Raw genomic sequence first — 12,655 nt, 5'->3', positions numbered from 1 at the left:
CAATGCCTCCCCCTGGTGGATGTATTTGAACCTACCAGTGCAGAGTATGTTGCGATTAAAGTCAATGATGTTGCATATATTTAGATGAAAATGAATAATCGAATATATGCAATAGTGTATTTGATTTTGGCAAATTACTTCTGTGAAATTCTTTGATAAATTCAACCATGTAGGGTTCTGTTTGTCCTATCAATGATCCCGTAGCCGTAGTAGCCATATGTGTTCCTGCAGAGAGCTGTGGTTCCTGACAAAATAAAAGTCCTCTGACAGACATTTGCAGTCTTGTTGCTGACAGTCACACACCCACTCGCTCAAGAATGGCAGGCAAAAAGGCATTAGTAATCCTCTCTAAAGGCGCGGAGGAGATGGAAACTGTTATACCTGTGGACGTCATGCGTAGAGCTGGGGTTTGTAAATGTATCGAGCTAAATTGGTTGTTAGATTAGCTACACTGATTACACTGATCTCAATAGAGAATTGGCTAGCTGGCTCCATTTAGCTAGCTAGCTAAAAGCTGCACATTACAGGTAGTTAGTGTTCTAGCAGCTATTTTATTTACCTAGCTTGGGTTCGATCTCCGGGACCACCCATACGTAAAAATGTATGCACACATGACTGTAAGTTGCTTTGGATAAAAGCGTCTGCTAAATGGCATATTATTATTATTTATTATTTAGCCACAGTCAAGCTGCAGCCCAAGCTAGTTTGACACATGCATGCATGCAGATCTATTTCTTGCCATAGCTAGCTAGGTAGGTAGCTGGTTAGCTAGCTTGATGTTGATATAATTGTCGGCTACCTAGCCATTATAATCTAGCCTATTTACAGACATGATGAACAAGTATGCAGTCTTTATCTATGGTTAATCAGTTAGCTAATGCGTTGTCATATTCAAAACGTGAGTATAAGGCCACTACAAATGTCAAAGGTGACTGTAGTGCAGGATAGGAAGCTGATTTATTTTTTCAAATTAAAAGTCCCATATTTGATTAGTGGGATTTTATGATTAATTTAAGAGGCAATGACTAATGACAGTCAGTTGAAGTAGTTGTGCTTTTGTTTGTGTCCACATCCTGCAGATCGCTGTGACGTTGGCAGGGTTGACAGGCAAAGACCCAGTGCAGTGCAGCAGAGACATCTACCTTGTTCCTGATACCAGCCTGGAGGATGCCCGCAAGCAGGTCAGAGCCCTCCCTTCCCCCCAGCTCCACACCCTTCAGTCACATTAGTCCACAGAGCAGGCTGTTCTCTGACTTTATAGAGTTTATAATGCACTTTAAAACATTCTTCATTAATTCATGGTAATATCAATTTGTTATCCGTGACCTTGTATCTTTTGATGTTTTGGGTTGCAGGGTCCGTATGATGTGGTTCTTCTACCAGGGGGAGCTCTCGGTGCCCAGAACCTGTCAGAGGTAGGAATGCACTTAATGTTTGGCATTCATTGCCAGAACTTTTTGCAGCAGATTAATCTCTCCTGTGTGTCCCTGGCATTGCCAATATAATATTGCAGGTGCATACTGTAACATTTGGCCCTTGAATTGTTTTAGTTGTCTTGGGGGACAATTTACCATAGAAAAACTATAGAAGTCCTATAATTTTCCATCATTTAACATATCATTTACTTAGTATGATCTTATGATCATTATTGTTTATAAAAACAAGCAAATATACATTTATGCAGTATGAAAAATGTATGCACTCACTAACTGTAAGTCGCTCTGGATAAGAGCGTCTGCTAAATGACTAAAATGTAAATGTATGACAACATGATACTAATCCAAATTGTATTATGGTTTTGGCCCTTATAACTACAAGTTCTGTGGCAGTTGTCCCACAATAACTTTCAATTCCGATTTTCTGTCATGCTGGAAACATTGACTCATCTATGACATTTCTTAGAATGTCCACAGCCATTTAATGGGAATTCTTATTCCCTCTAGCAGAGGAGCATTTACTGCAGCGTTATAACACACATTCTGAATGATAATGTAGAGTGCCTCATCTCTCTGTATGTGGCCTCCATGTTGTTTCTCTTGTAGTCCCCTGCTGTGAAAGAGGTGTTGAAGGACCAGGAGGACAGGAAAGGGCTGATCGCTGCTGTCTGTGCAGGTACTGTTCCTTCTGTGAGAACACACACATCCACCTCTAGTACATTGCAGCTAACACAGTCCAGAATGTATCGGTGTCAATTTTTTTTTTTTTTTTTTATTTCACCTTTATTTAACCAGGTAAACCAGTTGAGAACAAGTTCTCATTTACAACTGCGACCTGGCCAAGATAAAGCATAGCAGTGCGATAAAAACAACAACACAGAGTTACATATGGGGTAAAACAAAACAAAAATCAAAAAAATACAACAGAAATACAATTAATATACAGTGTGCAAATTTAGCAAGTTATGGAGGTAAGGCAATAAAATAGGCTATAGTGCAAAATAATTACAATTTAGTATTAACACTGGAATGATGTGCAAGAGATGATGTGCAAATAGAGATACTGGGGTACAGATGAGCAAAATAAATAACAATATAGGGATGAGGTAGTTGGGCGGGCTAATTTCAGATGGGCTGTGTACAGGTGCAGTGATCGGTAAGGTGCTCTGACAACTGATGCCTAAAGTTAGTGAGGGAGATAAGCGTCTCCAGCTTCAGAGATTTTTGCAGTTTGTTCCAGTCATTGGCAGCAGAGAACTGGAAGGAATTGCGGCCAAAGGAGGTGTTGGCTTTGGGGATGACCAGTGAGATATACCTGCTGGAGCGCAGACTACGGGTGGGTGTTGCTATGGTGACCAATGAGCTAAGATAAGGCGGGGATTTGCCTAGCAGTGATTTATAGATGGCCTGGAGCCAGTGGGTTTGGCGACTGCTGGGGCAAGATTGCTTAGATCATAATCTTGAGTTTAATTGGGCAATTTCTGTCAGCCAGTGAATGTAAACTCAGCAAAAAAAGAAACGTCCTCTCACTGTCAACTGCATTTATTTTTAGCAAACTTAACATGTGTAAGTATTTGTATGAACATAACAAGATTCAACAACTGAGACATAAACTGAACAAGTTCCACAGACATGTGACTAACAGAAATTGAATAATGTGTCCCTGAACAAAGGGGGGGTCAAAATCAATAGTAACAGTCAGTATCTGGTGTGGCCACCAGCTGCATTAAGTACTGCAGTGCATCTCCTCATGGACTGCACCAGATTTGCCAGTTCTTGCTGTGAGATGTTACCCCACTCTTCCACCAAGGCACCTGCAAGTTCCCGGACATTTCTGGGGGGAATGGCCCTAGCCCTCACCCTCCATTCCAACAGGTCACAGACGTGCTCAATGGGATTGAGATGCGGGCTCTTCGCTGGCCATGGCAGAACACTGACATTCCTGTCTTACAGGAAATCACGCACAGAACGAGCAGTATGGCTGGAGGGTCATGTCAGGATGAGCCTGCAGGAAGGGTACCACATGAGGGAGGAGGATGTCTTCCCTGTAATGCACAGCGTTGAGATTGCCTGCAATGACAACAAGCTCAGTCCGATGATGCTGTGACACACCACCCCAGACCATGACGGACCCTCCACCTCCAAATCGATCCCGCTCCAGAGTACAGGACTCGGTGTAACGCTCATTCCTTCGACGATAAACGCAAATCCGCTCACCCCTGGTGAGACAAAACCGCGACTCGTCAGTGAACAGCACTTTTTGCCAGTCCTGTCTGGTCCAGCGACGGTAGGTTTGTGCCCATAGGCAATGTTGTTGCCGGTGATGTCTGGTGAGGACCTGCCTTACAACAGGCCTACAGGCCCTCAGTCCAGCCTCTCTCAGCCTATTGCGGACAGTCTGAGCACTGATGGAGGGATTGTGCGTTCCTGGTGTAACTCGGGCTGTTGTTGTTGCCATCCTGTACCTGTCCTGCAGGTGTGATGTTCGGATGTACCGATCCTGTGCAGGTGTTGTTACACGTGGTCTGCTACTGCGAGGACAATCAGCTGTCCGTCCTGTCTCCCTGTAGCGCTGTCTTAGGCGTCTCACAGTATGGACATTGCAATTTATTGCCCTGGCCACATCTGCAGTCCTCATGCCTCCTTGCAGCATGCCGAAGGCACGTTCACACAGATGAGCAGGGACCCTGGGCATCTTTCTTTTGGTGTTTTTCAGAGTCAGTAGAAAGGCCTCTTTCTAACTGTGACCTTAATTGCCTACCGTCTGTAAGCTGTTAGTGTCTTAATGACCGTTCCACAGGTGCATGTTCATTAATTGTTTATGGTTCATTGAACAAGCATGGGAAACAGTGTTTAAACCCTTTACAATGAAGATCTGTGAAGTTATTTGGATTTTTACGAATTATTATTATTTTATGAATTATCTTTGAAAGACAGGGTCTTGAAAAAGGGATGTTTCTTTTTTTGCTGAGTTTAGTATAAGATTGGGACATTGCCTTGCCTTTCCATTATTACTAAGCAGGAATCCAATACAGAATAATATTTTTCTATGATAGACTACTGTATTATACTTTTACACACATTGCCCATTGAAGCTTAGGTTAAGATCCACATATAATTGCCATTGACAAAGCCCACTACCCCTGAGACTTTCTGCCCGCCTGTACTGATGAAGGGCACTGGAAGGACGTTGTGAATGAGGACATGGGACCCATTTGGCAGAGTGGAGTGAAGGGCGTCCTAGAAAACGGCTGATGTCCCCACAGGAATATATAATGAACCTACCAAACAGAGAATCAGCAGCAGTGTCACATTGTGCTCTGCTAATGTGAAAATAATGCTTTCTATTTCTAATGTGAACAGAGGCGTGAAAAGTGCTTGACTCAATTCCTCCATATATAGCAGGTGTATAAATGCCATAGACCCTCCTGTCTCCCATTTCATATTACCTTCTGAAACATATCACTGGTTTGTCCAAGACCATCCATTTATGCATTATTGTTATTATAAGCCAGGAGTCTTCAGAGAGAGGGGTGCGCTACCTTCCTCTTTGTCAGCCCTGGCCTGTCTCTGGAGACAGTCGTTTTCCCAGCTTGGTGTCCTCAGGACAGAGTGTAGACAGGCCTGTAACAGGAGGAGCTGGGCTCTAATTTAACTGGCAGGCCCCCACTATCCCTGCCAGAGAGGAGTGTAATCTTTAGACTGCATGGGAAGGCATCCAAGGAGCATGATCAATAGCTTTCTATTTATTAACGGTCTGAGGATGAGCTCACTGCAGTGCTAGGATGTTACCAATGTTAATGCAGCAGACATAAAGTCCATTATTTTTTGTCTCTGGTTTTCCCTTCCTCTAAAAATGGCGTGCAGTGGTGGATTGAAACTAAATGTGGTTAATATTAGATCCTATTTCATGGTTCTATTTCATGGTCTGACTTTTAGTGGTGATGTCACATCAAAGTAAAACAAAAAAACTTGTCAATCTGCAAGTGAAATTAAGATGTATTGATAGACTCCTCTGGGTTTTTGAGAAGGAATAATTTGACACCTTTGTTGTCCAATGTCCAGAGACTGCCATGTCGGTTTTCAACAGTTTGAATACAGAGAGAATAGTGTTGGTCTAACAATCCCACCCCCTCCTCACCTCAGGTCCCACGGCGCTCCTGGCACACGGTATTGCCTACGGCAGCACGGTCACCACCCACCCTGGTGCTAAGGACAAGATGATGACTGGAGGTAAAGCCAAACAGCCTGGCTAACACAGGGCTAAGTTCCAGGCTAATGAATCTCTGTACTACTGTACATAGCTTGGTCACAGGCTAACACAGCCACTGTGGTTTTGTTATTTGTTAGCGGGTTGTTAAGCACAAAATACATCCACAGGTAGGAAATCTTTCTGTATGATAATTCCACAGGCTCAGTGTGACAGGAAATGCAGCATATTCTTGCAACACAATGAGTACTTCTAAATTATTGGTACTACTGAACAATGACATAGGACTGTGGTCCGTTGTGTCCAGCAGAGGGTACTATAACAGTTACCTTCCGTACTTTATGGTAATCATTAATGCAAGGTCATTATGCAGTCTCGTAGACCAGACCCTAGGCCAGGGTTCCTCAACTGGCAGCCTGCGGGTGATTTAAATAGTACCCGCAAAACACCAGTCTCAACGTCAACAGTGAATAGGCGACTCCGGGGTGCTGACGACCTAGGCAGAGTTGCAAAGAAAAAGCCATATCTCAGACTGGCCAATAAAAAGAAAAGATTAAGATGGGCAGTCTGAGATGGGGCTTTTTCTTTGCAACTCTGCCTAGAAGGTCAGCATCCCGGAGTCGCCTCTTCACTGTTGACTTTGAGACTGTTGTTTTGCGGGTACTATTTAATGAAGCTGCCAGTTGAGGACCTGTGAGGCGCCTGTTTCTCAAACTAGACACTCTAATGTATTTGTCCTCTTGCTAAGTTGTGCACCGGGGCCTCCCACTCCTCTTTTTATTCTGGTTAGAGCCAGTTTGCGCTGTTCTGTGAAGGGAGTAATACACAGCGTTGTATGAGATCTTCAGTTTCTTGGCAATTTCTCGCATAGAATGGCCTTCATTTGTCAGAACAAGAATAGACTGACGAGTTTTGAAAGAAAGTTATTTGTTTCTGGCTATTTTGAGCCTGTAATCGAACCCACAATTGCTGATGCTCCAGATACTCAACTAGTCTCAAGAAGGCCAGTTTTATTGCTTCTTTAATCAGCACAACAGTTTTCAGCTGTGCTAACATAACTGCAAAAGGGTTTTCTAATGATCAATTAGCCTTTTAATATGATAAACGTGGATTAGCAAACACATCGTGCCATTGGAACACAGGACTGATGGTTGCTGATAATGGGCCTCTGTACGCCTATGTACAGTGGGGAAAAAAAGTATTTAGTCAGCCACCAATTGTGCAAGTTCTCCCACTTAAAAAGATGATAGAGGCCTGTAATTTTCATCATAGGTACACGTCAACTATGACAGACAAAATTAGAAAATAAAAATCCAGAAAATCACATTGTAGGATTTTTAATGAATTTATTTGCAAATTATGGTGGAAAATAAGTATTTGGTCAATAACAAAAGTTTCTTAATACTTTGTTATATACCCTTTGTTGGCAATGACACAGGTCAAACGTTTTCTGTAAGTCTTCACAAGGTTTTCACACACTGTTGCTGGATAAAGTAATCCTTCTACCCCCCCCATGCAACTCAGCATTCTTTGTCCTCCAAACACGACGAGTTGAGTTTTTACCAAAAAGTTCTATTTTGGTTTCATCTGACCATATGACCTCTTCTGGATCATCCAAATGCACTCTAGCAAACTTCAGACGGGCCTGGACATGTACTGGCTTAAGCAGGGGGACACGTCTGGCACTGCAGGTCATTCACTAGGTCCCCCTGTGTGGTTCTGGGATTTTTGCTCACCGTTCTTGTGACCATTTTGACCCCACAGGGTGAGATCTTGCGTGGAGCCCCAGATCGAGGGAGATTATCAGTGGTCTTGTATGTCTTCCATTTCCTAATAATTGCTCCCACAGTTGATTTCTTCAAACCAAGCTGCTTACCTATTGCAGATTCAGTCTTCCCAGCCTGGTGCAGGTCTGCAATTTTGTTTCTGGTGTCCTTTGACAGCTCTTTGGTCTTGGCCATAGTGGAGTTTGGAGTGTGACTGTTTGAGGTTGTGGACAGGTGTCTTTTATACTGATAACAAGTTCAAACAGGTGCCATTAATACAGGTAACGAGTGGAGGACAGAGGAGCCTCTAAAAGAAGAAGTTACAGGTCTGTGAGAGACAGAAATCTTGCTTGTTTGTAGGTGACCAAATACTTATTTTCCACCATAATTTGCAAATAAATTCATTAAAAATCCTACAGTGTGATTTTCTGGATTTTTTTCCTCAATTTGTCTGTCATAGTTGACATGTACCTATGATGAAAATTACAGGCCTCTCTCATCTTTTTAAGTGGGAGAACTTGCACAATTGGTGGCTGACTAAATACTTTTTCCCCCACTGTAGATGTTCCATTACAAATCAGCCATTTCCAGCTACAATAGCCATTTACAACATTAACAATGCCTACACTGTATTTCTGATCAATTTTATGTTATTTTAACGGACAAAAAAAATAGCTTTTCTTTCGAAAACAAGGACATTTCTAAGTGACCCCACATTTTTTTAACAGTAATGTATATATTTGTATTATTGTTGGACATAAAAGACTGTAAAAACACCAGCAAAGCAGCTCCAAGTGATTTTTTATTTTGGAAATCTGTTCCAAAGTATTCCCACGCATAATAGAGATTTGATCGTATACAAATGTAAGCAAGGTTTGAAATTATTATGTTTAGTTAAATATTATATCTGTTTGGGCTTCTTGCGGTCAATTTGCAGTCTACAAATTATTTGTATTTATGTTCTGGCCCCCTGACCATCCGCTCAAGAAAATATCGGCCCGCAGCTGAATCTAGTTGATGATCCCTGCCCTACGCATTTGGAAATGCAGATCTCTAGAGAGACTAGTCATTATGCACCAGCATTTGATCGACTCAAACAGTGAACACAGCGACATAAATACTTAAAATAAATACTGCACAAACGCAAGTTAAGGTGGGGATAGGAATTTTTGAAAAGCAGTACTAAATAATCCGCATTTGCAGACTATTATGCATAACGATAGTGTCTCTTTCTCTATTCACCACTGTTCCTCTCCACTCCCTAGGCCACTACAAGTATTCGGAGGCTCGAGTCCAGAAGGATGGCCATCTGATCACCAGCCGTGGGCCAGGAAGCAGCTTTGAGTTTGCCCTGGCCATTGTAGAGGAGCTCATGGGGGCTGAGGTTGCTGCTACAGTCAAAGCACCCCTGGTTCTGAAAGACTGAGTGGTGTTGAGCGTCTCAAGCCGAAGCACTGCAAGCAGCATTATCAACTTCACCCCAACTACTCAGCACTGTTCATCATGGGACACAGGCCAATCATTGTGAACAAAGAATAATGGTTGACAGGATAATGTATGATAGTAATAACATGGATTTTATTCTTGTCTCCTTCTCTTTCCTTCACTGGGACATGTTGCCCATGCACTTTAAGCATCAGTGATTTGGGATTTTGAAATGGCTTATTGATTTGGGATTTTGAGATGGGAAATTCACTAATGTTCAGTTGTTTAGATGTATATGTAAAATATATAGTGGCCGTCACTGTCAAAAGCATTAAAGTAGCTGAGTCATTAAAGTAAACTAACTGAAAGACCCCCTTCTGACACTTGGTACAGTAACGTTGTGTCTTTATACTGAAAAATATATATAAACACAACATGCAACAATTTCAAAGATTTTACTGAGTTACAGTGAGGGAAAAAAGTATTTGATCCCCTGCTGATTTTGTATGTTTGCCCACTGACAAAGAAATGATCAGTCTATAGGTAGTGGGTTCGATCCCCGGGACCACCCATACACAAAAAAATGTTATGCACGCATGACTGTAAGTCGCTTTGGATAAAAGCGTCTGCTAAATGGCATATTATTATATTATTATATAATTTTAATGGTAGGTTTATTTGAACAGTGAGAGACAGAATAACAACAAAGAAATCCAGAAGAATTCTTGTCAAAAATGTTATAAATTGATTTGCATTTTAATGACGGAAATAAGTATTTGACCCCTCTGCAAAACATGACTTAGTACTTGGTGGCAAAACCCTTGTTGGAAATCACAGAGGTCAGACGTTTCTTGTAGTTGGCCACCAGGTTTGCACACATCTCAGGAGGGATTTTGTCCCACTCCTCTTTGCAGATCTTCTCCAAGTCATTAAGGTTTCGAGGCTGACGTTTGGCAACTCGAACCTTGAGCTCCCTCCACAGATTTTCCATGGGATTAAGGTCTGGAGACTGGCTAGGCCACTCCAGGACCTTAATGTGCTTCTTCTTGAGCCACTCCTTTGTTGCCTTGGCCGTGTCTTTTGGGTCATTGTCATGCTGGAATACCCATCCACGACCCATTTTCAATGCCCTGGCTGAGGGAAGGAGGTTCTCACCCAAGATTTGACAGTACATGGCCCCGTCCATCGTCCCTTTGATGCGGTGAAGTTGTCCTGTCCCCTTAGCAGAAAAACACCTCCAAAGCATAATGTTTCCACCTCCATGTTTGACGGTGGGGATGGTGTTCTTGGGGTTATAGGCAGCATTCCTCCTCCTCCAAACACGGCGAGTTGAGTTGATGCCAAAGAGCTCCATTTTGGTCTCATCTGACCACAACACTTTCACCCAGTTCTCCTCTGAATCATTCAGATGTTTATTGGCAAACTTCAGACGGGCATGTATATGTGCTTTCTTGAGCAGGGGAACCTTGCGGGCGCTGCAGGATTTCAGTCCTTCACGGCGTAGTGTGTTACCAATTGTTTTCTTGGTGACTATGGTCCCAGCTGCCTTGAGATCATTGACAAGATCCTCCCGTGTAGTTCTGGGCTGATTCCTCACCGTTCTCATGATCATTGCAACTCCACGAGGTGAGATCTTGCATGGAGCCCCAGGCCGAGGGAGATGGACAGTTATTTTGTGTTTCTTCCATTTGCGAATAATCACAACAACTGTTGTCACCTTCTCACCAAGCTGCTCGGCGATGGTCTTGTAGCCCATTCCAGCCTTGTGTAGGTCTACAATCTTGTCCCTGACATCCTTGGAGAGCTCTTTGGTCTTGGCCATGGTGGAGATTTTTGAATCTGATTGATTGATTGCTTCTGTGGACAGGTGTCTTTTATACTGGTAACAAACTGAGATTAGGAGCACTCCCTTTAAGAGTGTGATCCTAATCTCAACTCGTTACCTGTATAAAATACACCTGGGAGCCAGAAATCTTTCTGATTGAGAGGGGGTCAAATACTTATTTCCCTCATTAAAATGCAAATCAATTTCTAACATTTTTTACATGCATTTTTCTGGATTGTTTTGTTGTTATTCTGTCTCTCACTGTTCAAATAAACCTACCATTAAAATTATAGATTGATCATTTCTTTGTCAGTGGGCAAACGTACAAAATCAGCAGGGAAATCATTCAATTGAAATAAATTCTTTAGGCCCTAATCTATGGATTTCACATGACTGGGAATACAGATATGCATCTGTTGATCACAGATACCTTTTTAAAAAAGGTAGGGGCGTGGATTAGAAAACAAGTCCGTATCTGGTGAGACCACCATTTCCCTAATGCAGCGCGACACATCTCCTTTGCATAGAGTTGATCAGGCTGTTGATTTTGGCCTGTGGAATGTTGTCCAACTCCTCTTCAGTTGCTGGATATTGGCTGGAACTGGAACATGCTGTCGTACACGTCGATCCAGAGCATCCCAAACATGCTCAATGGGTGACTTGTCTGGTGAGTATGCAGGCCATGGAAGAACTGAGACAATTTCAGCTTCCAGGAATTGTGTAAAGATCCTTGCGACATGGGTCCATACATTATCATGCTGAAACATGAGGTGATCGTGGCGGATGAATGGCACGACAATGGGCCTGAGGATCTCATCACGGTATCTCTGTGCATTCAAATTGCCATTGATAAAATGCAATTTTGTTTGTTGTCCGTAGCTTATGCCTGCCCATACCATAGCCCCACCACCACCATGGTGCACTGTTCACAACGTTGACATCGGGTGGAGGGGGGGATGCATGCCAGCAAAGCCACTAAACAATACATTAATTGCACTATAACGGTGACAAACGGTGCCCACAAACTGTTAGGGCCTACATAAAGCTGTCCAAACACCTTACCACTGCTATCAGCGGAGCCTTGTCTTGCAGCGAAACAGTTCATTCAGCCTCATTTACTGCCTTTAAAAAAACATGGCTTATATGGCTAACATGCTTAATGGCTAACATGCAAATGTGGTTTCTACTGACAATTGAGATGTACAAACTATGGCATAAGGGGACAACGAGCTGATAAGAGGCAATCCGTAATTTGGGTTAAGACATTAATGAGTGAGCAGAACGGACATAGTCAATATAATTATTTGTTCAGCACTTTTGAAATGTACAGTCGTGTTCAAAAGTTTTCAGAATGACACAAATACTAATTTTCACAGTCTGCTGCCTCAGTTTTGTATGATGGCAATTTGCATGTACTCCAGAATGTCATGAAGAGTAATCAGATGAATTGCAATTAATTGTCCCTCTTTGCTATGAAAATGAATTTAATCCCCAAAAAACATTTCCACTGCATTTCAGTCTTGCCACAAAAGGACCAGTTGCCATCATGTCAGTGATTCTCTCGTTAACACAGGTGAGAGTGTTGACGAAGACAAGGTTGGAGATCACTCTGTCATGCTGATTGAGTTAGAATAACAGACTGGAAGCTTTAAAAGGAGGGTGGTGCTTGAAATCATTGTTCTTCCTCTGTTAACCATGGTTACCTGCAAGGAAACACGTGCCGTCATCATTGCTTTGCACAAAAAGGGCTTCACAGGTAAGGATATTGCTGCTAGTAAGATTGCACCTAAATCAACAATTTTTCGGATCATCAAGGAGAGAGGTTCAATTGTTGTGAAGAAGGCGTCAGGGCGCCCAAGAAAGTCCAGCAAGCGCCAGGACCGTCTCCTAAAGTTGATTCAGCTGCGGGATCGGGGCACCACCAGTGCAGAGCTTGCTCAGGAATGGCAGCAGGCAGGTGTGGGTGCATCTGCACGCACAGTGAGGCGAAGAC

General features: G+C 42.8%; 1 protein-coding gene across 1 annotated transcript; it reads left to right on the top strand.

Annotated features, from left to right (window-relative positions):
- Positions 1–260: 260 nt before the first annotated feature.
- On the top strand, positions 261–9,208 carry LOC121578550 (Parkinson disease protein 7 homolog). Its single transcript, XM_041892917.2, has 6 exons — positions 261–407; positions 1,080–1,181; positions 1,356–1,415; positions 2,043–2,112; positions 5,583–5,669; positions 8,678–9,208. Exons 1-6 carry the CDS (start codon positions 318–320, stop codon positions 8,836–8,838), a joined length of 570 nt encoding a protein of 189 aa, XP_041748851.1. The 5' UTR covers positions 261–317; the 3' UTR covers positions 8,839–9,208.
- The last annotated feature ends 3,447 nt before the right edge of the window (positions 9,209–12,655 follow it).

This window comes from Coregonus clupeaformis, chromosome 12 (assembly GCF_020615455.1).
Source record: "Coregonus clupeaformis isolate EN_2021a chromosome 12, ASM2061545v1, whole genome shotgun sequence".
Lineage (NCBI taxonomy): Eukaryota > Metazoa > Chordata > Actinopteri > Salmoniformes > Salmonidae > Coregonus > Coregonus clupeaformis.
Note: the sequence above shows the minus strand (reverse complement) of the source record. Positions and strands in the feature narration are given on the sequence as shown.

Excerpts from the sequence above, each read along its gene's own strand:
- LOC121578550 (XM_041892917.2), top strand. The coding sequence starts at position 318 with ATGGCAGGCAAAAAGGCATTAGTAATCCTCTCTAAAGGCGCGGAGGAG. Across the intron at positions 408-1,079 it reads ACGTCATGCGTAGAGCTGGG|ATCGCTGTGACGTTGGCAGG; the intron begins GTTTGTAAATGT and ends CACATCCTGCAG. Across the intron at positions 1,182-1,355 it reads TGGAGGATGCCCGCAAGCAG|GGTCCGTATGATGTGGTTCT; the intron begins GTCAGAGCCCTC and ends TTTGGGTTGCAG.